Source organism: Pseudorca crassidens, chromosome 7 (assembly GCF_039906515.1).
Source record: "Pseudorca crassidens isolate mPseCra1 chromosome 7, mPseCra1.hap1, whole genome shotgun sequence".
Classification (NCBI taxonomy): domain Eukaryota; kingdom Metazoa; phylum Chordata; class Mammalia; order Artiodactyla; family Delphinidae; genus Pseudorca; species Pseudorca crassidens.
Window position 1 is genome coordinate 344,515 of NC_090302.1, and position 24,158 is coordinate 368,672.

At 44.1% G+C, this 24,158-nt stretch overlaps 1 protein-coding gene across 11 annotated transcripts in view; it reads right to left on the reverse strand.

Annotated features, from left to right (window-relative positions):
• CACNA1B (calcium voltage-gated channel subunit alpha1 B) overlaps positions 1–24,158 on the reverse strand; it is a 194,711-nt gene that overhangs the window by 59,812 nt on the left and 110,741 nt on the right. For all 11 annotated transcript variants that reach the window (XM_067742478.1, XM_067742476.1, XM_067742473.1 and 8 more), the window contains 3 exons: positions 4,631–4,757; positions 1,761–1,890; positions 1,483–1,542 (listed from right to left, as the gene is read on the reverse strand). In XM_067742478.1, coding sequence (XP_067598579.1) covers positions 1,483–1,542; positions 1,761–1,890; positions 4,631–4,757 — 317 coding nt within the window. The remainder of the gene's footprint in view (positions 1–1,482; positions 1,543–1,760; positions 1,891–4,630; positions 4,758–24,158) is intronic.

Here is a 24,158-nt window from a genome sequence, read left to right on the forward strand (position 1 = left end):
CAATTCCTGTCAGGGGAGGGGTCACGGCTCAGGTCAATTCCTGTCAGGGAAGGGGTCACGGCTCAGGTCAATTCCTGTCAGGGGAGGGGTCACGGCTCAGGTCAATTCCTGTCAGGGGAGGGGTCACGGTTCAGGTCAATTCCTGTCAGGGAAGGGGTCACGGCTCAGGTCAATTCCTGTCAGGGGAAGGGGACACGGCTCAGGTCACGTCCTGTCAGGGGAAGGGGTCACGGCTCAGGTCACACCTGTCAGGGAAGGGGTCACAGCTCAGGTCAATTCCTGTCAGGGAAGGGGTCACGGCTCAGGTCACGCCTGTCAGGGAAGGGGTTACGGCTCAGGTCAATTCCTGTCAGGGAAGGGGTCACGGTTCAGGTCACGCCTGTCAGGGGAGGGGTCACGGCTCAGGTCTATTCCTGTCAGGGAAGGGGTCACGGCTCAGGTCTATTCCTGTCAGGGAAGGGGTCACGGCTCAGGTCTATTCCTGTCAGGGAAGGGGTCACGGCTCAGGTCTATTCCTGTCAGGGAAGGGGTCACGGCTCAGGTCTATTCCTGTCAGGGGAGGGGTCACAGCTCAGGTAATGGCCTCTTAGAGCCTCAACGGGTGTTTGGATCTCCATGCCTTTTACCCAACGGCCCTGCATGGTCATGACTGGCTGAGATCCTCCCTGGGCCCCCCGCTCCTGTGGAGCCTGAGTCTCTCCTCCGTCGCTGGGCTGCAGGCACATGCCGCCCGGAGCACGCCGCCTGCCAGACCCTCGGAGTGTCAGCCCCAGGCGGCAAGAGGAGGAGCTGCTGGATTCTGCCCCTCCTGCAGCGGCACCTTAACGTCTCTGGTCGTAAAATGAAACGACAACGCCTCCCCCAGGAATTTGGGAGAGCATTGAAGCGAGGGCTCGCGTACACAGAAGCCACCCTGAGTCAGCACGTGGGCACCCCCCGCCCCAGCAGCGGCGCCGCCCGCGCACCTGTGTGGAAAGCACAGGCCACTTGGCAACCCCTAGAGGAGGAACGAGGGTCACAACAACAACACGGCCGTTCTCCACCTAGGATCAAACACTAGGGAGTCCTCTACACCCACCTGCCGCGACCTTAGGGCCTTGAGGCCACCGCCCTGTCCCTGCTCTCCTTCCTCCAGCCGAGGCCCCGGCCTCCCACTCTGCTGAGACTGCCCTGCACAGGCTGGGCTCACACCGCACAGTAAGGGAAGCCTGTCCCCCTCAGCGAGAAGGGTCTCCGTTAGCAGGCAGTGGAGACCACGGCCAGCGCCTGCGGGCTCTCCTAAGGCTGACGTGATGCTGTGGCGAGTCCTTAACAAACGTGGCCCTGTGTCTCCACGAGACACAACCTCTACCTGCGGGCTCATGTGCCCTCATGTCACCACACGTGTGTGCACGCCCAGGGCACACTTGCCACGTGCCTCCATCTCAGTCACGAGGGGGACGAGCAGAGCCCCGCGGTCACCAGGGCAACCACACATCTCACCTTTATCACCATCTCAAAGGTGAAGACGCCTGTGAAGATGTAGTCCATGTACTTCAGCACCTGGAACCAAAAGGAAAGGCTTTTCTCAAAGGCGAGGCCGGAAGCTCGAGCGGGGGCAGGAGCCTGAACGACAACGCATCAGCCTGGGGCCTGTGGGCAAGGGTCTGGGGAGGAGAGGGCAGGCCAGCGACCCCTGAAGCGGCAGCCCTCCCTCCCATGCCGGGCACGCCCCGCTCTTCTGTGTCCCAGCCCCGCCGCGGCCCGACGGCAGCACTCACGTTGTTCCTGGGCGAGTCTGTCTGCACAGGGTCCTCAGCGGCCAGGGCGATGCTGCTCAGGGCAATGACCACGAGGATGCTCATCTCGAAGTACCGCATGGTCACGATGTAATGGCAGAAGCGGCGGAGCCTGGAAGGCAAAGCCCGGGTCACCTAAGGCCCACGGAGGGCTGGGCTGGTCCTCTCCGTAGGGAGAACTGAGCTCTGGGAAGTGTCCCTGTGGTCAGGAGATAGCAGCCAGGTGACTGATGGGGACCAGATTCCTGGGAAGGTAGGTGGCGGGAAGGCTGCAAAACCCTGGGCAGGGCCAGCCCACCACGGCTTGCAAGCCAAGTTGGTCCGTTCGCTACATGAAGTTCCACTGGGGCCCAGCCAGGCCTGCTCGTCTACCTGCTGTGGGGCTGCTGTGCCCTGGACGGGCTTCCAGCTCTGCTGTGGGTGGGGGAAGAGGCCGAGTACCAACAGTCCCGTGGAGAGCAGGTGCCTCTCGAGCCCCAGTGCTGGGTGCGGTGCCCCCGTCGGAGCCGCCAGAGCTGCGTGTGTGCACCTGCCCGCCTCCACTCACCACTATTCTGCTCCGTTCAGGCACATTCTGGGCTGGGACACAGTGGCGAACAAGACACCAGTAAACATAAAGCAACAGGAGATGCTCAGGTGTTGACACACACTACGACTCAGCAGGAGACGGTGACCAGGAGGCCAGCAAAGGCCCAGCAGGGGGAGAGTGAAGCCGATCCTGGGGGACGAGCGCACGAGGCAGACGTCGCTCCTGCCACCCCGAGGCACGTGCTCACGGGGGCCCCCCTCCTGCCTCTGCTGGCTCAACCGCTGCCCACCAGCCCGTCCAACCTGCTCCTCTCGCCAACGCGGAGTGTTCCCAAGGGCACCCACGTCTCTCTGTCCCTGGAAGGGACTGGACTTTATGCCTGTCTCCTCCTCACCCCGACCACCGGTGTCCAGCTCCAGCCCACACACTCCCTGGAGCTGCCCTTCCCAGGCCCCCGAGGGACCTGCTGGCACTCCTCCCTCCTAATTGAGACGCTTTTCCTTCCACTTCCCCGACGCTCCCTCTCGGGCCCTCTTCCATCCCAGCCCCCTTCCTTCTCATCAGCAGCTGCCGCTCCATCTTGTGGCTGAGTTTCCACCCTCGCTCAGATCCCCAAGTCCCCCGGCCATGTGCCACCTGCCAGCTGCCCCGGGCTCCACAGGGTCTGTGCTCACCACCCCCAGCTTGGCCGGGCCCCCAGCCGTCAAGCAGAAACCCTGGCTGCCATCCTTCACATCTCCATCCCCTTCCACATCGAATTTGCCATCAAATCCTGCAGATCCTGCCTCCAAAAGTTCTCCCCAAGCATTTCGCTCCCAAACCTCTCCGCTCCGGCTGCCCTCAGCAAATCACCAGCAACTCTTCCTGAAAACCGCGGCCACCTACTAACCGGTCTCCCTGTCTCGTCTCCAGTCCTCCAACCAAAGGGCTCTGCTGAAGTGCAGTCTAACCAAGTCACCACTCACCCCCAACCGTTTACAACCTCTCAAGCTTACCAGGGCTCTCGGTGTCACCTCTGCTTCTCCACAGAACACACAACAGCGCTGTCTGCCTCTGTGCTTTTCCATGCAACTGTCGTTTGCTGTTCTGAGCCTGATATCTTTCACTTCTGGACCACTCTAAGTTCTCTCCGCCCTCCAAGAATACTGGTTCCTCCCTCTTCATCTTAACTCTTCACCCTTCAGGTTTCACCTGAGATCTCTCACCTCCTCCAGGAAGGCTCCCCTGACTCTCCCCACCTGCTCCAAGACACCAGACCTCCCTGCTTTACCGTCCACATTGTACTTATTTGACGGACACCACCCGGTCGGTGCTGGAGGCCGAGGCCTCATCTGTCTCTACCGCCATCTTACTCCAAGCCCCTAGCAGAGCAAGCTCCCCACAGACGTATGCTGAAAGGAGGAACGTGGGGAGGATGGACGACGGGGGCTGGTGGAAAGACTGCTGGATGCCCAGGGCAGAAGGGCTGGCTGGACACGTGGGTAAAGGACAGAGCACGAGCTCCTCAGACCCTGCTGTGCTGCCCCTCTGGGCGGTGTGGTTCCGCCTTTGCTCTGCCTGCATCTCTGCCTGGTGGGCTCTCACGACCCCCCGCCACGTCTCTGTTCCAATCCCACTTCATGTCAGCAGCCCCCACCGTCTGCATCTCCAGTCCCCGCTTTGTGCTTCCTCTTAGCCCTTCCGTCCATGAACCATCTCATGTCCCCTCCCTAACGTCCTGTCTGCTGTCTGCCTCTCCACTCGCTTGTAAGCTTAAGAACAGATGGGGCCCTTGTCCGTTCTGCTCATGACCGTGTATTCCCAGCACCTAGCACGCTGTCTGGCATGTGAACATTGGCTGAGCTAATGAAGGCAGGTGGACTGATGAGTGGATGAGACTCACGGTGTAAACAGAGGGGAGAAACTGTGCACAGACACGAGTGACTGTGACGCACACCTGCGGGCTCTGCTGGAAGGCGGGCGGAGGGCAGCACATATGCACGATGGATGTAAACTGGGTGCGTGTGTGCAGAGGTAAACTAAGGCTGCAGTGGGGGTTAAGAACAAGGCCCTGGGACCAACTGCCTGGGTTCAAATCCCAGCTCCGCCACCGAGACGGACGGGCTGTGTGTCTGGACACCGGCCTTCCCTGTGGCTTCGTGTCCTCATCTGCAAAGTGAGGTGACAGTAGTGTGTGCTTTGTGGGATGCTGTGGTGATCAATCAGGATATTAATACATGTACAGGTGCAGCTCACGCCTAGCACACACTGGTAGGGTGTACACGTGGATCATGGGCCATGGACAAGAGGACGGCACAGGACACAGGCTGCTGACGAGACTCACAGGTTGGTGGGGCTTAAGCAGAACATGGAGCTGTAAGGGACGATGGGTCGGGGGCCGTTCCTCATCACATCATCAGCTTCCACCTCCTTCTTCCCTTCTGCTTGGCTTTCCAGGTCCACGTTACCACCTGCAAGGACACGAGGCCACCAAGTTAGGGGTGTGGCTCATAAACCCACATCACGCAGGTCTCGCCCCGGGGCGATGGACACTCTCCCAGCTCCAACCTCACAGGTCTTCGTGGACCCACCCCAGGGAAGGGCGTGCAGCTAAGAACACAGCTTCACATAAGACCCCTCCGATCACAGTCAGGCCACCACTGAGGCGAACAAAGGCAGGGCCGTGCCAGCGCTGAGGATCTGGGCCGTCTGCTGCAGAGATCCAGAGACCCTTCCTCACCTCTCCCTTCCCCAGGGTCACTGGGGAAGCAGTACCAAGCCTAGCAGGCGTCCCTGGCTGCGGACTCCTCTGCTTCCCTAGGGGCCATAAATCTAGATGTTCTAAGAACACCAAAGCCGCCTTCAGCCCCAGAGACCAGGGCCAGTAGTTTCCCCCACCCCAGTGCAGGGCTCACCGCTCGAGAGAAGGCATCCCGGGCTGCCTGGTGAGAGCTCCCACTGTCGCTGCAGGGGGTTGGGGCAGGGCCAACAGGGCAGCAAGGAGAGGGGCTGGCCTGGCCTGAGCCGCTCTCCTGAACCTGCTGGTCAGGCCTGACCCGCCGCACAGGGCCCGCAGAGGACTCTGACCCAGGGAGGACGCGGGCACTGCCGTCGCCCACACACCCGCTTGGCCCTTCCTCCTCGCTCTTCATCGCCCCCCTTCCCTAAGGCCCATCCTCTGCGCTATCAGCACCCCCTCCTCCACTTGGCACCCACAAATCAAAGCCTCCAGGGTTATTTTGGCTGTGACCACTGTTTTTACGTAGATTTTGCTGTTCTGCATAGTATGTTTCTCACAACAGTGTTTCATTTTTAACTATCCTAATGTATGTTTCCATTCTTGCGGGTAATAGTTCCTGAGACCCAGGGATGCCAGGGAGGACAGTGCAGTGACTTGGAGCCAATGCCCACCTGTCCACCTCACTTTTACTTCTTGGAAGAAGCATAAAGGCAGAAATGAGGGAGGTTCCCTCCAGCATGTGTGAAGACGAAGGCTCTAAGCTTCTTCCCTGGCTGCTGGCCACTCTGAAGTCCTGCAGAGAACCGCCGGGCCAGAGAAAACAGCCTTGACCCGAACGTGAAACCGCGTGCTGTGGCTTAAGCCACAGCAGCTACGATGCTTCCTAGACTTTCAGCTGCCACCACCCGGCACCATTCAACTCCCGGCTGAAGGCATAAACTATAGCATCTTCTAAGAAAGCAACTGGGCAATACTTATTTAAAGTAAAAAATTCTGTCTATTGATTTAATTTGTACAAAATTATCTCCTAAGGACATCAAGCATGCACACAAACACCTGTACTCACAAAGGTGTTTGCTGTAAGTTCTGTTACAGTAACAACAACAATGAAAAGTACAACCACAGGAGATCGACGAAGTGTGCAGCACTTACAGGAAGCATCATACTATGAATATTAAAAATGCATACAAATAGTTTAAATGACTTATCATTAGCTTTAAAGAAGAAGCTTATGATAAGGTAAGTTAAAAAAAAAGACTGCACACTTGTATATCCCAGATGGGCTCAACTACGAAAAATAACACATACAGGGAGAGAAATAACACCAAAATAACAGTAACTGTGGTGATCTCCGAAAGGCTTTCTGATAATAATCTTAATTCTCTTCACTATACTTTTAACACTAACATTTTTTTTTCTGTGATGAGCATGTGTAACTTTTAAATTAAGAAACATTTATTATTTTAAAACCACAGCTTTTCAGACTCTTCCACAATAACAATTAAGCAAACCCAAGGACAAGTAAACTGGGAAAAAGGAACCAATATACACTGAATGAAGTATTTTTCTGCTCAAAAGAAGTGGAACAAAGATGCCAGAGCCTGGATGAAAATGTTTCTCCTGAAATAGATTTACTACTACAACAACAGCAGAAATCATCGATTAAGTCAAAACAGACCAGGAATAAAGGGAGAGGATCAAAACGAGAACTACCACAGACTGAGGAAATATCCTGTTGGAAGCTGTTTTAAAAAAAAACTAGACAGTAACAAAAATTAATTCATTGAAACAGAAGACAACCAAGCCAGATGGCCAGATATGGGGGAGGGGGGCGGATAAAGAAAGGAACAGAACGTTCACTGAAAACAACATGTGCCGGGCTGGTCCAGGTGCTTTATTCTCACAATGGCACTTACTGGCACGTATTATTACCTCCAGTTTGCAGATTAAGAAACTGAGGCTGAACGGAGGAATTACATTGCGGGGCCATGATCGACCAAAGCTGGGGTGAGGCGGGAAAGCTGAGTGAGGCACCACGCTAAACTGCTCCCTCCAGAGGACCGAAGGGAGACCAGGCGGGTGGTGCGCTGGGCTTCCAGGAAAGCACAGGTAAGTCCTCTCTGACGAGAACATCCCTCATCTGGCCCACAGAATCCCCACCGACCAAGGCAATCATTTCCAACTTGAAGAGAACTTAAGCCTAATGTCCCAAGGCATCCAGCATGTACAAAGAATTTCTCTCCTACAGCTATGTACCATCCGTGGGAGAACTGAAAAAGCAACCAAACAATTCTTTTTCTGTAGGGCTTGATTATCAAACAAAGCCCACTTCAGAAAGGGTGGATTACGGCCAGTCATATATGAACCCCAACAAAAATCATCAGCAAACATACAAGGACCAGAAAACAAACATCACCCCCATACGAGGTGCGCGAAAGACAACAGAAACAGGTAATACATATATAACCCCCAATGGACTTCAGCTGTAAGTACCTTTAGATGAGGACTATGAAAGAACTAAACATAAATATGTAAAGAAATAAAAAAAATGAACAAGCAATAGAAGTCTATAAAATTGACCTATGAGAGAGGCTTAAAAAGGACTCATCCTCCTACTAAAAACAACTATAAAAGCTGAAAAAAATACATAACTGTTTAAAGGCACAGGGAACCAGCTGACACGGACAGAACCTGAGAAGCCACAATCCTTGGGAGAAAGGAGGCACGAGGCGACCCCTGTGCACATGGGGCCATTTTCCCATCTTTAGAAGCAGAAAGCAACATGCCTACCGGGAGGAGGAGGAAAGACTGGAGTTTGAGGATGACAAAGTAGCTGGGAATGAGGGGCGAAATCCCAGAGAGGAGAGAAGGGCAGAGAAGTGAGCCCGTCTGTCGGTCCCAATTAATTCCCCTCCAGTCACTGCTGCACAAGAGCGAGACAAGGCTGGTCCCTGCCAGAAGCAAAGGGCCCCGAGGAGGACGCAGGGCTGAAGACGTGGTGGTGCAAATGCAAATGGAGATTTAACTTCGCTACCATTTCGCACTCAGAGCGCTCTTGTTTTCGTTAGGGCTCTGCTTAAAGAGTTGCATATCTTGAATAATTTGCTCTTAACCTAACTTTTTCTACAAGGCCTATTATTTTCAATGCATGGCATTTTCAGAAATGCACACATAATGTTATAGCAGGAAGGTCTGTACTTCAGGAAGACAGAAAATGGTATTAAAGGAAGCCCTGCAATGTAAGAAATTGGTAAATCTATCAATAAATAAACACAGTCGCTATAAAGTTGTTGGGAAGGAAGAAATTTTCCTCTACGTTCCTACGTTCTTCTGACTGGTCTAAGAATTAAACTGGCGTGAGGTTAACAGGAGAAAATCAAATTTAACTTCGTACATACGGGAACCACACATACGTGAGAGGTTCAGACAGAAGGGTAAAATGAGGTATATACACCACCTTAAGCTAAGGAATGGGATAGGAGCCTGGGGCTTCCAAGGACAGGAGGGTCATTCATTGGACAATATAAAAAAGGGCAGGTTTTTGGTAATTAGACGCTTGCCCTGCCATACAGATGGGGCCACTTAGATAACATTTATCTCTGGTAGTAACTCTTCCCTGGGAAAAGTCCCCAATTTAAATTCTTCTAGGTAGTTAAGGGAGGGGCAGTTGCTTCTCTTGAACCCACAGGGACTCGACTGCCCTTAGCTCAAAATAATCCTCATGCAAAAGTGACACATTCTGGGGAGGGTTCATCCTGAATGCCTACAAAGGCAGAACAATATCTGTTTTGTGGGGAGAAAAGGACTGAAACGCTGGATGCTACCAAGGAAGCTGGGGGAAATGTGATCGCAGCTGCTGTTCTAAGGTCTTACTTAATAAAATAACTATAGATTTTGTTATGCATGCATGATAGAATTATAAGATAACCACTTTAAAAAAACAGAAAAATAATTCATAGTTTATAAACTAATATAGAGGGGAAAATGTGACACGAAAGCAAATAAACAACCAATTATTCAATACTAAAAAGCAAGGAAAGGAGGAAAAAACATAGGAAAAATGGAACAAATGTCACAAGTCCAAGTAAACTAATAATCACAATACATAAAAGCCGAAGGAACCTGGTTACTGACTGACACAGATCACCCAGATGGCATTTTTAAAAATGCAGTTATACGTAGTTTCCAAGAGACAAGCCTAAAATCAAGGCCACATAAAGGCTGGAAGTCAAAAGACGGGAAAAGATACACTTGGCAAACGTTCATTAAAAAAACAAAATAAAACAAAACTCAGGTATATATTCACATCAGAAAAATACAATATACGAAAAAAATCATTATTAGAGTTAAAGTGGGTCAGCAGAAGATGACAAAAAGTTCAGCTCCAGTAAGACACAGCAATTTTAAATATACATAAAGTGGCTTAAAATATAGAAAGCAAACATATATTTTAACATAAGCTTTTTTTTTGAAAAAAGGAATAAATAAAAGAGAAAGCCTAACAAAAGAGATTCAGAAACACATAGTTCTATTTTAGAAACATACACAATAGTACTTGGTCGTCTGTTAGCATGTTTCCTATACTGAACTGCAGGTTTCAAACTATTCAAAATAACTGCATTAAATATAGAAACTTAAACACACACACACACACACACACACACACACAGCAAGAGCTGACAGATCTACAGAAAGAGATTTCAATGCACAATGTCTTAATTATCGATGGGTCCGCGTGGCAAAATATCAGTGAATACATAGAATATTTAGCAACACAACTAACACACTTGATTTAGCAGACAAATATAACAAGCCAAGTGTTCCCCAAATTAGAGGAAACATATTCCTCTTAAGCATACATAAAACATTTACAAAAAAAACCATTTACAAAAGTCGGCCATATGCTAAGCCATAAAGTAGTCGTAAATCTCTCGTCTCAAAGAAGACCCTCATGCAGGTCACGTCCTCTAATTACAGTACAATTAAGTTGCAATTTAAGGCAATAATCAGAAACCAAAAGATTGATTAAGATTTAAATTTTACAATTGGAAATTGAAAAACAGATGTTAAATAGTTCATGGGTCAAAACATTTTATATCACAGGCAGTATAAATGTGTCTACATAGAAAACAGCAGAAAAATTATTTAGAATAAGAGAGTCTGTTTGGCAACTCTGGCTGGACACAAAACTGAAGGACAAAAATTGCTTGCATTTCTACATGCTAGGGGCAAAACATTTTAAAATACAATTTTTTTAAACAATACTTTTAAAAAAACAGAATAAGTAAAAAGACAAAAGAAGGAATTTGGGGCAGTGAAACTACTCTGTATGATACTATAATGACACAGGTCATTATACATTTGCCCAAACCTTTAAAAGGTACAGCACCAAGAGTGAGCCCTACTGTAAACCTTGGACTCTGGGTGAGAACAGTGGCTCATGGAGGCCCACTGACCGTAACAAATGGACCACTGGGTGGGGGAGGCCGACGGTGCAGGCGCAGGGAGTGTACAGCAAGTCTCTGTGCTTTCCATTTAATTTTACTTTGAAACTAAAACTGCTCTAAAAAAAAAAAAAGACAAAAATACAAATGTTTCAGGGTAACAGAAAAGAGATACAAATATAAAACTTAAGTAGTTAGGTAAAAATCCTATAATCTTACATTTGAATTACAAATGCCGAAAGAATACATGGTATATTCTTCTTTTTTAAAAAGAAAAAAAAAGTCCTAAAAAGCCTGAAAGCAGTAAAAATCTAGTAGCAATGACCACATTGGTAAATAATACCGTTTCTCACCAAAGGAACCACAGCCTCTCAGATCAGGCTCTACAGAAGCAGACCATGAGATGAGGGTCCATGTGCAAGTGACTGATTAAGGACGGACTCCCAGAAGGAACTGGAAGGGAGAAAGAAGGCAGACCAGGGCAGCGAAGGAGGCCCAAGCAGGGCGCACCTTCAGATAAAGTCCTGCAACAGCGTCAGCTGCTCCTTCGGGGGACCCTGGGGTCTGAACTAAGCCTCAAAGTTGTCAGACCTGAAGCCAGAGGGTCGGGCTTTCACCTCCCGCACTCCTTTGCCTGGTGAGGGCCACCTGGGGGCGTCAACCCTCAGGGACTTCCACCTTCCATCCCCCACGTGTTGGGGAGCACCTCTAGTGGTCAAGGGCAGCTCTCCAAAGAGGAGCTGAGGTGAGGCCACTGGAGGCAAAAGCACCCTGAAGGAAGCGAAGGGAGATCTGGAAAAACAGCAGGTGTCCAGGACACAGGTCTCCTTGGAGAAATGGCCGATTCTAGGTCTGGGCAGGAAAGGTACACAATGATCCTGGAATGTTTTGTCACAGATGAAAGCAGACAGCTGTCGAAGACAACAGGCTGTGAGAAGGTAAAAAGGCCAACTTTAAGGGGCTCCCACTATCCAGAGACAGGACAATTTGAGCATCAGAGCTAACAGTGAGTCCAAAGGACTGAAACACACCAAACACGTTAAAATCCGAAGATTCATGACAATAATTTTGTTAAAGCTCTCGATGACTGGATTTGGAGTTCCTAGTGTACCAACTCGCTCTTTTGAAAACTCATATGTAAAGGGACGGAATTAAGCATGTATCTTGCTAATACAAATACAAACTGTATTTCAGGGTAACCAAAGAGTTGATGAGGGAAGTTCTTCTGTACAGAAAATGTCAGAATAACTAATGCAGAGAACATGATAGAATTATAAATTCACAACTGTGCAATGCCAAATAAAATCACAGATCTGGGCGACCATCATCGGTGCCTACTAGATCATTAGGGGAAAGGCTGGTGGAGAACCTTCCAGTGGGTGGATCGGGCTCTACCCACCGATCCATCTTAACACTGCCCAAAGGAAAACACTAGATGGTATGTGGCTCCGGATGGAACGTGAGACGAAGCACACAGCCAGCCACCCATGAAGCTTCCCCAAAGAGTTTAACCTGATCACAGTCAAGATCTGCAGTCCACAAACAAGGGCGATTTTGCCTCCTAGGGATACCTGGCAATGCCTGGAGACTTTCTCTTTTTTTGGCTGTCACAAGTACAGGGTACTGCTGGCATCCAGAGGGGAAAGGTCAGGGATGCTGCTAAACATCTTAAAACGCACAAGACAGCCACCACCAACAAAATTTCAATAGTGCCAAGGTTCAGACGGCCTGTTTTAGGATCTAAATATCAGTTAGCAGGAGATACTGAGGACAGAGAAATGTGTTAAATGACACCACGATGCAATCAACCCAATCCAGAATGGTTTACAGTTTCTTCAACAAATAAATGGCAGGCAGAAAACAGTCACAGAGTAAAACAGACATAAACAGATGAAGCTAAGTCAAATGAGCAAACCTTGTTTGGATCCTGATTCAAACAGATCAATCGTAAAGTTATTTTTGAGATAACTGGTAAAACTTGAACTTGTGATAGGTATTAGATAACACTAAGAAATTATTATAAACTTTGCTAGGTGCAATAATGCTATTGTAGTTGTTAAATCCTTAATTGTTAGAGATGCTTACAGACACAGTTATACCTAAAGTGATTAAAAGGAAAAAAAAGTGAAACATGATTGGCAAAATGTGGATAATTGTTTTGAGGGTGAGTGGCAGCAAATAGGGGTTCATTATACTTGTGTCTCTATTTAACACTCTTTCGATTTTCCCTAATAAAAAGGTTTTTATGTAAGCAGCCATAGAGAGAAGAGAGAGCCACACAATGGAAGCATTTGGACTAATGATTAGCTTCTCTACAGAAACAACAGGAGGGAGAAGACAGTGGAATAGTCTCAAAACACAGAGAGGAAATAACTAACCAACTAGAATTCCATACAAATTGAAACTACTTTCACAAACAATGGCAAAAAGATTTTTCAGGCAAATTGAGAGAATTTACCACCATCAAACCTCAGTAAAAGAAATTAGAAAAGACGTTCTTCATGCAGAAGGGAAAAAAAGCCAAATGGATGATCTGAAATACAAGGGGTGATAAAATACAAGAAAAAAAAGTGGAATGAACAGGAAAAAAATTTTTAAACCAATAAAGAAACCTTTGCCATTTGGAAATTCAAAATTGTACTTACGAATGACTAATGGATCAAATTAGAAATCATAATGAAACCTGGAAAAGATTTAGAACTAAAAAATATGACATTTCATAACTTGCAACATAAAACTAAAATAATTCTTAGAGTCAAAGTTAAAGCCTTCAACACCCTAGCAAAGTAGAAAGCCTTGTGTCAGAGCTGAGTATTCAACTAATAAATGGAGAAAGAGATTACAATAAGAAAGCAGAAGAAAAGAAACAATAAATAAGAACATGAGGACTTCCCTGGTGTCACAGTGGTTAAGAATCTGCCTGCTAACGCAGGGGACACGGGTTTGATCCCTGGTCTGGGAAGACCCCATATGCCGTGGAGCAACTAAGCCTGTGCGCCACAACTACTGAGCCTGTACTCTAGAGCCCTTGAGCCACAACTACTGTGCCTGCGTGCCACAACTACTGAAGCCCACCTGCCCTAGAGCCCGCACGCCACAACTACTGAACCCACGTGCTGCAACTACTGAGCCAGTGTGCTGCAACTACTGAAGCCCACGCACCCAGGGCCCGTGCTCCGCAACAAGAGAAGCCACTGCAATGGGAAGCCCACGCACCGCAACAAAGAGTAGCCCGCACTTGCCGCAACTAGAGAAAGCCCGTCTGCAGCATCGAAGACCCAACGCAGCCAAAGAAAAAAAGAACTAATGAAACAGAAAACGATATGATAGAGAAGCTCAAGAAGGCCAAAGTTGAGACTTTAGTAGCCTATTAAAATGGACAGAACTTTAGGGGGAAAAAAAGGGTTTATCAAGGGAAGGAAGAAGGGAGCGAGGGAGGAAGGGAAGGACGGAAAGAAGAAAAGAAGGAAGGAAGGAAATTAAAAATGTAATGTGGCCATAACTACAAATCCAGCAGAAACTAAAAAGATGAGAGGCTGGCTCCCATAGACAACAGCAGTCACCCACACTCAGGTTTCTCCCTACGTGCTCCATAACCCATGCGGTCGATAAGGAGAGGTAACAAAATCAACCACAGTCCATGCCCACAGCATCTGGGAGACAAGAAAACTGCACCCTTGAATTACCATGTAAGTGGGAAAACAAACCTCAGACCTGCAGAATCAGGCAGGGATTGTATGCAGAAGGGAGAGTGAGGAGGGTCCTAGCAGTGCTGGAACACAGACAACATCAACTCATTCATCCACAGGAGAGAAGCTCCCAACCCCCCCGCCATCCCCCGCCAAGCAGGGAAACACTGAGAACAGGTTTGAGGCCTGCTAGGTCAGGGCGTTGCTTCTGGGGGCTTGAAAGCAGAGGCTTGGAAAGTACAAGGCACTGGAGATGGCAACTTGGGGAAGACAGTGAGAGACGCGACTTCAGCGGCTCAGTGATGTAGGGAAGGAAGAAACAAGTGTCTGAGGTCCAGGGTCCTCCAGAGATAGGATTTTATCACAGAATTAGAACTAGACAAACACTCCCCACTAGGGACCACTGAAAAAGAAACTGGGTTTCACTGTACTAAATAAGAGGGTGTTCTTGAACTAGAAACCAAGTAAGCTGCCCAAACCCCTCCCCTACTCTTCACAAAATCACATGTAATTTTTGGTCCAGGAGACTGTAACATACCTCCTCATTATCAGAAAAATGAACCCAACAACCATACAAAGCTTCTACATAAGAACACAGAAAGTAAGGATGAAAACCTTTCAGGTAATAAAAATTCTCCACAAAAAAACAACTGCAAAGGAGGAAAGCTGTCACATAACTTTCCAACATGAATTAAATATAATTAAACAAACAGTTGTTGATAAGGAAAAAACACCACAAAATCAGATTCAAAATAAAAATGTAGGGACAACTAGGCGATGTGAGATGAGAGCTGACCAAACTTAGGAGAGAAATTGAAGAAAAAGACAAAAATATCTGAGAAATAAAGTTAAAGAGAAAAAATCATCTTGGAAATCACAAGACAACAGATAAGTCCAAGGGAAAGTAGATATGACTGAAATTATAGCAAGGGAAAAAGAATTTAGGAGTGAAATGAAGAATGAGTTTTCAGAAGGGTAACAGAGAAATCCATACAGAAGATAGGCAAAGGAGATTTAACACGTGTATAACTGGAATGTCTGAAAAACAAAAATTAAACAATGTAATAGAACTAACATTTAAAACTGTAATCCCAGAAATTTTTCCTGAAATGACATAACACCTATCAATTGATTTTTGACAAAAGAACCGAAGTAATTCCATGGAAAAAGACAGCGTTTTCAACAAACAGTAATGGAACAAATGGACATCAATGGTGGTGGGGGAGTGGATAATGAGAACCTCAACCCTTACCTCATGCCATATATAAAAATTAACTCAAGACTTCAGCTTCTGAAAAGATGGAATAGAGGTACTTTCTTCCATTCATCCTTCTAAGCACAACTAAAAACCCTGGACATCATACATAAGGCCAACCTAAGAAGATTCCGAAAGGTGGAGAAAAGAAGGCAGATTTGCTGGTATCTTGGAAACTGAGGAACAACACAACAACAGGTTTTGTTTCTGGGTTTTTTTTTTTTATGCCTCATATATCCTTGGTGCTGGAGAAGCCAGCAACCCAGAATGCCAACAGGAAAGATTTTTAAAGGCCAGCTCTCCCTAGTGACAGGACCAGGAAAGGTAGAGCCTAACCAGATGGGAAATTTATAGCCAATAACCACTCTACTAACACCTCAGAAAAAAACCACAGCCCTACTTCCACTCATATGAGCAGAGGCCAAGTGCAGAGCCTAGACCTCCACCCTCACCAGTCTGTAATGAGGTACCCAAAGCCCCTGCTGAGGTGGTATCAGAGAGAGCCAAGTGAGTGCAGGAACTTTCATACCCACCCTGTGGTAATAACAAGACTCCCAACCCATACAATATCAGAAAAGATTACATGGGTAGCCTGGACTTCGATTCTTACCCAGAGGTAAGGAGGCATCCCCTTCCCTTTACCTGCTAGAGTGAATCTTAGTGGAAAGTCGGGACTTTTACCACCACCCAGAGGTAATGAGGTCAACCCTTACTGCGTCAATGCAGGCATGTAGGGAACAGTAACAAGGATTCCCCTCTCTCCCAGACAAGACGGTATCAGTGGAGGCCCAGCGGGGAGCTAGAATTCCCAGCTCAGCCCAGCAGGGACAAGGAACCCACTCCCACTGGGTGTCAATGGAGGGCAAGTGAGGAACCTGTATTTCACCCCGATTTGTCAATAATGAGGCAGCTCCCCAACCCTCCTCCTGTTGGTGTGTTGTCACAGCAGACCAGCAAAAACAGAAGACTTAAATAAGACTCAGAGGCTCATAACATAATATCAAAATGTTTAGGTTTCAATCAAAAATCACTTGTCATACCAAGAACCAGGAAAAACTCAATTTGAATGAGAAAAGACACCAAGATAATACAGATGTTAGAATTATCTGACAATGATTTTAAAGTGCCCATCATAAAAATGCTTCAACAGATGATTAAAAACACATTTGAAACAAATGAGAAAAAAATAGCAAAGAAAAAGAAGATATAAAGAACCAAACATAAATTTTAGAACTGAAAAATACAATAACTGAAATTAAAAACTTAATAGATGGGCTCAACAGCAGAATGGAGGGCACAGAGGAAAGAATTAGTGAACTGGAAGACAGAACAATAGAAATTACTCGATCTGAACAACAGAGAGAAAATAGACTGAAAAAAGTAAACAGAGCCTCAGGGACCTTCGGGACTATAACGAAAGATCTACCATTCATGTCAACAGAGTCCTGGAAAGAAAAGAGAAAGAGGGCAGAGCTGAAGACGCAGTCAAAGACATAATGGATGAAAATTTTCCAAAATTGGCAAAAAGACATAAACCTACAAATTCAAGAAGCTGAGTGAACCCCAAACAGGATAAACCTAAAGAAACTCATGCCAAAATACATCATAATCAAACTTCTGAAATATAAAGACAAAGAAAAAATCTTGAAAGCAGCGAGAGAGAAACAACATCTTACCTATAGGAAGAAAACAATTCGAATGACAGTGGATTTCTCATCAGAAACCATGGAGGTCAGAAGGATGAGGCACACGTTTTTTCAAGTGCTGAAAAAAAAAGAACTGTCAACCCAGAATTCTATACCCAGTGAAAATATCCTTCAGGAATGAAAGGAAAATCAAGACATTCTCAGATGAAGGAAAACTAAGAGAATTTGTCACCTTCAGACCTACCCTAAAAGAATGGCTAAGGAAGGTCCTCCAAACAGAAAGTTATGGAAGAAGAAATATTAGAATATCAGGAAGGAAGAAACAAAGAACAATAGAAAGAGTAAAAATACAACACACTTTCCTTCTCCTCTTGAGTTTTCTGAATTACATTTTACAGTTGAAGCAAAAATTATAACACACAATGATGTGCTTCTAAATATATGTAGAGGAAACGTTTAATTATTTTATACATGTGGAGGAAAAAGAGAGGTAAAGTTTCTATACTTTACTCCAACTGGTAAAATGACAACCCTAGTAGACTGAGACAAGTTATATATATGTAATACCTAGAGGAGCCATTAAAAAACCAATACAAAGAGATACACTCAAAAATACTATAGATAAATCAAAGTGGAATTCTAAAATATAAACAAGTAACCCACAGGAATGCAGGAAAAAGAAACCAGAAAAATAAAAAATAGAAAGAATAGGGGGACTTCCCTGGCAGTCCAGTGGTTAAGACTCCACGCTTCCAACGCAGGGGGCGTGGGTCTGATCCCTGGCTGGGGAACTAAGATCCCATATGCTGTGCGGTGCAGCCAAAAAATAAAAAATAGAAAAAACAGACAATAGGAAAAATAAAACAGAATATGTAAGCCATAATATATAATTACATTAAACATAAATTGTCTAAATATGCAAAAAATATGCAAAAAAAAAAAAGAACTGACAGAATGGATGAAAAACATGACCCAAAGATATGCTGTCTACAAGAAACTAGCTTAAAATATACCTATATAGCTAGTTTAAAAGTAAAAAGATATACATCTTATAGGCAAATATTAATTTAAAAAATTAAAAAAACAAGGGTGGGTATATTTATATCAGATAAAGTAAACATCAAAGCAAAGAAATTTATCAGGTATAAGGGACACATTACACAATGATAAAAGGGTCAGTCTCTCGAGAAGACAGAATTCTAAATGTGTATGTTCTCAGCAGCAGAGCTGGAAAGCATGGAAAGCGTGTAAAGCAAAGCCAGATGGAACTGAAAGGAACAGGTCTGGATGGGGGTTTAAGGAGCACATTTATGGTTGGACACTGGAACATCTCTCTCCCGACAACTGAAGATCTAGACAGAAAACCAGCATGCACCCAGAACTCCACAGCGTCCAACAGGATCTAACCTATACTTACAGAATACTCCACCCAGCAACAGCAGTATACACGCTCCTTTCAAGCACACCCAGAACACACACCAAGAAATGCCATCTCCTGGGCTAGTAAACAAACCTTAACAAATTTAAAAGAACTGAAATCATACAGAGTGTGTTCACTGACCACAAAATAATCAAACTAGACACCAAACAGAAAGATGACAGGAAAATCTCCAAACACTTGAAAACTAAATAACACATTTCTAAATAACCCATGAGTCAAAGAGCAAGTCTCAAGGGAAATTTTTAAAACAAAACTGAATGAAAATGATAAGATAACATATCAAAATCTGTGGGACACAGCTAAAGCAGTACTAAGAAGAAAATTTATAGCACTAAATGTTTACCTTAGAAAAGAGGAAAAGACTTAATCTAAGCTCCCATCTCGGGAAACTAAAAAAGAGCAAAATAAACCCGAAGCAAACAGAGAGAAGAAAATAATAAAGAGCAGAAATCAAACGCAATTGGAAACAGAAAAACAATAGAGAAAATCAATGAAACAAGAATGCGTTTCTTTGAAAAGATCAACGAGAGTTAACAAATTTCTAGTAAGACTGACAAAAAAGAGACAAGACACAAAGCACCAATATCAAGAATGAGACAGGGGCAGTCACTACAGATCATGAAGACATCAAAAGATAATAAGGGAATACTACAAACAACTATACACACATAAATTTGACAAAGGAAACAGGCCAATTCCTTCAAAAGCACAAACTAATGCAACTCACCCAGTATGATTACATAACATAGCCCTATTAAGGCTAATTTTTAAATTCCAAAAAAGAAATGTTTCATTGGCAAATTCTGTCCAACATTTAAAGAATTAACACCAATTCTACACAGTCTCCTCCAAAAAACATAATAAGAAACACTATCCAATTCATTTTATGAATTTAGTATTATTCTGATACCAAAACCAGACAAAGAGTACAAAAAAGAAAACCGTAGCGCAATATCCCTCATGAATAGAGAGGCAAAACTCTCTAACAAAATATTATCAAACAGAATTCAGGGCTTCCCTGCTGGCGCAGTGGTTGGGAGTCCGCCTGCCGATGCAGGGGACACGTGCTCGTGCCCCGGTCCGGGAGGATCCCACATGCCGCGGAGCGGCTGGGCCCGTGAGCCATGGCCGCTGAGCCTGCGCGTCCGGAGCCTGTGCTCCGCGACGGGAGAGGCCACGACAGTGAGAGGCCCGCATACCGCAACAAACAAACAAACAAACAACAACAACAAAAAACGACAAAAAAAAAAACAGAATTCAGCAATATATAAAGATAATTATACACAATGACCAGCAGAGTTTGTCCCAGGGATGCAAGGCAGGTCAATATTTGAAAATCACTCAATGTGTAAACTACCATGTTACAGAAGAAAAACCACATAATCATATCAATTGAGGCAGAAAATCTGATAAAATTCAACACTCATTTAATATAAAAACTTAGAAAAAAAAAGTGACAGAGGGGAATTTCCTCAACTTGATAAAGAACATCTTAAAAAAAAAAACCAAACAAACCCCAAAACAGCTAACATCATACTTAATGGTGAAAGACTGAGCGCTCCCTTCTCCCACAAGATGGGAACAAGGGAAGAACGTCAGTTCTCACCGCTGCTATCCGACACTGTACTGGAAGTCACGGCACCACAAGGGAAGAAGGGAAATAGAAGGCATACATATCAGAAAGTAAAAAATAAAACTGTTCACTTGCAGAGTACTTGATTCTCTATATACTAAATCCCAAGGAATCTACAAACACTGAGGGAAAATACAAACCAAAATTGCATAATTCCTTTAAAATCTGGTGAAAATGAAAACACCAAATATCAGAATCTATAGGCTACAATTAAATTAGCAATCAGAGGAAAATTCAGAGCCTTAAATAATCGTATAATAAAGACTAAAATAAACTTAAGTCTCCAACTAAAGAAGCTAGAAAAGGAATGACAAAGTAAAACAAAAAAAGGCAGAAGGAGGTACATAAGGAAAATAAAATTGGAAAAAAAATGATTTTTAAAGAAAACCATAGTAGAACTAACAAAGATGCTGGTTCTTTTTATAAAAATCCACAAATTGTATAAACTTCTAACTAATTTAATCAAGAACATAAGGGGGAAACACAAAATATACAGGATAAAAAATAAGAAGGGGGAAGAAAACAGTGAGCAAATTGTTTTAACAACTTAAGCCACTTCTTTGCATAGCTCTTATGTACATAAATTGGAAAACCTAGATCAAATGGATCATTACAGTTTACCAAACTGATCTTAGGAGATAAGAACGTTTAAACAGACCAATATCCATACAGAAACAGATAAATTATCAAAGAACTATCCTAACAACAACAACAAAAACCAAACCCAGATGATTTATTTCACAACGGAACTGTACCAAATCTTTAAAGACCAAGTAATCCTAATGCTACTTAAACTACCCCAGAAAAGGAAAAGAAGCAAACGTCCTAATTCTTTTTATGGATCAATAATAGGTACACCCTACAGAACATCTCCTCAGGTAAAATTTCTCAACAGAGCACCTCCTAGTTTTATAATAAATACTCAACAGAGCACCTCTTAGTTTTATAATACTCACACTTCAGGAGAATACATGTATCTCTCATTACAACGTTGTTGAGGCTTTCTTGACTGTTGTTTATGCAGGAAAAATGTATACATCCCCAAAACTCAAAACACTGAAAACTGTCAGGCAAGATTCCAAAGTCAGTTGGTTAGCTATCAGAATCATGTGTCGATGTTTTTGAAAAGTGCAAGTTTCACTGAAGGAGGTGTCCAAAGCAATTGCTTGTTAACAGCTATTTTAACTGCGGTGATCAGGAAACAATGTATTAAGTGTTTTCTGTGACTAACTGTGCTTTAGTTCTGTTTTAAGAAATTGGTTGGGGATTTTGAGTACAACTAATTATAATACATTATAATTTGTATAGTACATTACAATTTTTCCCATCTAAAATAATGGGAAATGGGACTCCCACTACAACATGTGATTTTCAGAAACGGATTAATGAAGTTAAGCAAGAGGTAACTATATAACATTAACATCTAAACCTTATGACACTTGAACATAATATAAGAAAGCTACAGAACACATCTCAATGCCCTAAAATACATCGCAATCCAAAAATCCTCCATGAAGCACCAATATTATCAACAGAATCCAGCATCACATTCAAAAATAAATATGATAACCTAGTGGGGTTTATTCTAAGATTGCAAAGATAGTTCAAGATCTGAAAACTTATTAGTATAAATCCCCAGATTTCAGGGGAAAATACATGATCTCTATGGATGCCGAAAAGACCTGCAACAAAATTCAGCATCTATTCCAGATAAAAAAATACTTACTGAAAAAGAAATTAATGAACACTATAACATGATCTTATACACACACAGACACACAGACGTAGACACACACAGACACACACCTCTCAAGCCCAAAACCAGAATCTTACTTAGTGTAGGCAGAAGCAAGGTAAGGGTACCTAGTAACTCCAATGTTAGTATATTAGCTGGTGAAATCAGGCAAAAGAAAGAAAGAAAGGAAGAAAGGACGAAAGAAGGAAGGAAGGAGGGAGGGAAGGAAGGAAGGAAGACCTAATATTTGGAAAGGAATAGTTACAACTGTATTTGCAAAATTTTGCATAATGTACTTGGGAAAAAACAAAGAGAATCAATGCTAAAACTAAAGAACAATCTGAAGATACAGAAAAGTAGTAGGATACAAAATTAACATATAAAAGTCAATAGCCTAGATTTCTGCTCCTAGCAGAAGTCATACCAGGGACCAAATTAACCCTCCCACCAGTAACAATCAAAAACACCAGACATTAAGAAAATGAAAAGACAAGCCACCAACTGGGAGAAAATATTTGCAAATCACATATCTGATAAAAGTCTTTATCAAAATTATACAAAGGACTCTAAAAATTCAACAATTAGAAAACAACAACCCAATTGAAAAGTGGGCAAAATGTCTGTTTTCAGACCACAATGAACTAAACTAAGTAACAGAAAGATAAATCTCAAAATATGTAAAGCTCAAACCACACACTTCTAGATAACATACGGGTCAAAGAAGAAACTTCAAGAGAAATTTTTAAATATTTTTAACTAAATGAAAATGAAAACACAACTTATCCAAGTTTGTTGGATGCAGCAAAAGCAACACTTAGAAGGAAATTTATAGCATTGAATGCATAAATTAGAAAAGAAGACAGACCCAAAATCAATACTCTAAGCTTCCACCTTAGGAAGAGAAAAAAGAGCAACTTAAATCCAAAGTAAGCAGAAGAAAAGAAATCGTGAGAATTAAAGCAGAAATCAATGAAACTGAAAAAGCAAATCAACAGAGAAGATCAATGAAACCAAAAGTTGGTTCCTTGAAAAGATTAGTAAAATTGATAAGCCTCTAGCCAGGCTAACTAAGATAAATGAGGGGAAACACAGATTCCTAATATCAGAAATAAAAAAGGAGACATCACTACTGATCCCATGGACATTAAAAGGATAATAAATTAATACTATGAACAACTCTATGCCCACAAATGTGATAAACTACCTGAAATGGACCAATTCCTTGGAAGCACGCAATCTGCTGATATTCAAGAAGAAACAGATAATCTAAATAGGTTTATATCTATTAAAGAGATTGAATCAATAATCGACTACCTTCTAAAACAGAAAACACCAGGCCCAGATGGGTTCACTGGTGAATGCTACCATATATTTAAGAAAGAAATCATACCCATTCTCTACAATCTCTTTCAGAAGATAGAAGCAAAGGGAATACTTTTACCTTTTACCAAATTCCCTTTTACCAAAGGGAATACCATTACCCTGATACTAAAACCAAACAAGCCATCACAAGAAAACTACAGACCAATATCTCCCATGAATATAGATATAAAAATTCTCAACGAAACATTAGCAAATCGAACCCAAAAAAGTATAAAAGAATTATATACCACAACCAAGTGGGATTAATCCCAGACATGTGAGGCTGGTGCAACATTCAAAAATCAATTAACACAGGGCTTCCCTGGTGGTGCAGTGGTTAATAATCTGTCTGCCAATGCAGGGGACACAGGTTCTATCCCTAATCCAGGAAGATCCCACATGCCGCGGAGCAACGAAGCCCGTGCACCACAACTACTGAGCCCGTGCTCTAGAGCCCGTGCACCATGACTACGGAGCCCACATGCCACAACTACTGAAGCCCATGCCCCTAGAGCCCGTGCTGTGCAACAAGAGAAGCCACCACAATAGGAAGCCCGTGCACCGCAACAAAGAGTAGCCCCCCCGCTCGCTGCAACTAGAGAAAGCTCGTGCGCAGCAATGAAGACCCAACACAGACAAATAAATAAATAAATAAAATTATTTTTAAAAATCAATTAATGTAATCCATAATAACATCAACAAACTAAAAAAAGAAAAATCATATGATCATATGAACAGGTGCAGAAAAAGCATTTGACAAATCCAACACCCATTCACCATAAAAACTCTCAGTAAATTGGAATAGAGGGAATATTTCCTCAACTTTATAAAGAATATGTACCAAAAAAAACCTACAGCTAACATCATACTTAATGGTGAGAAACTCAAAGCTTTCCTACTAAGATCACGTACAAGGAAAAGATGCGC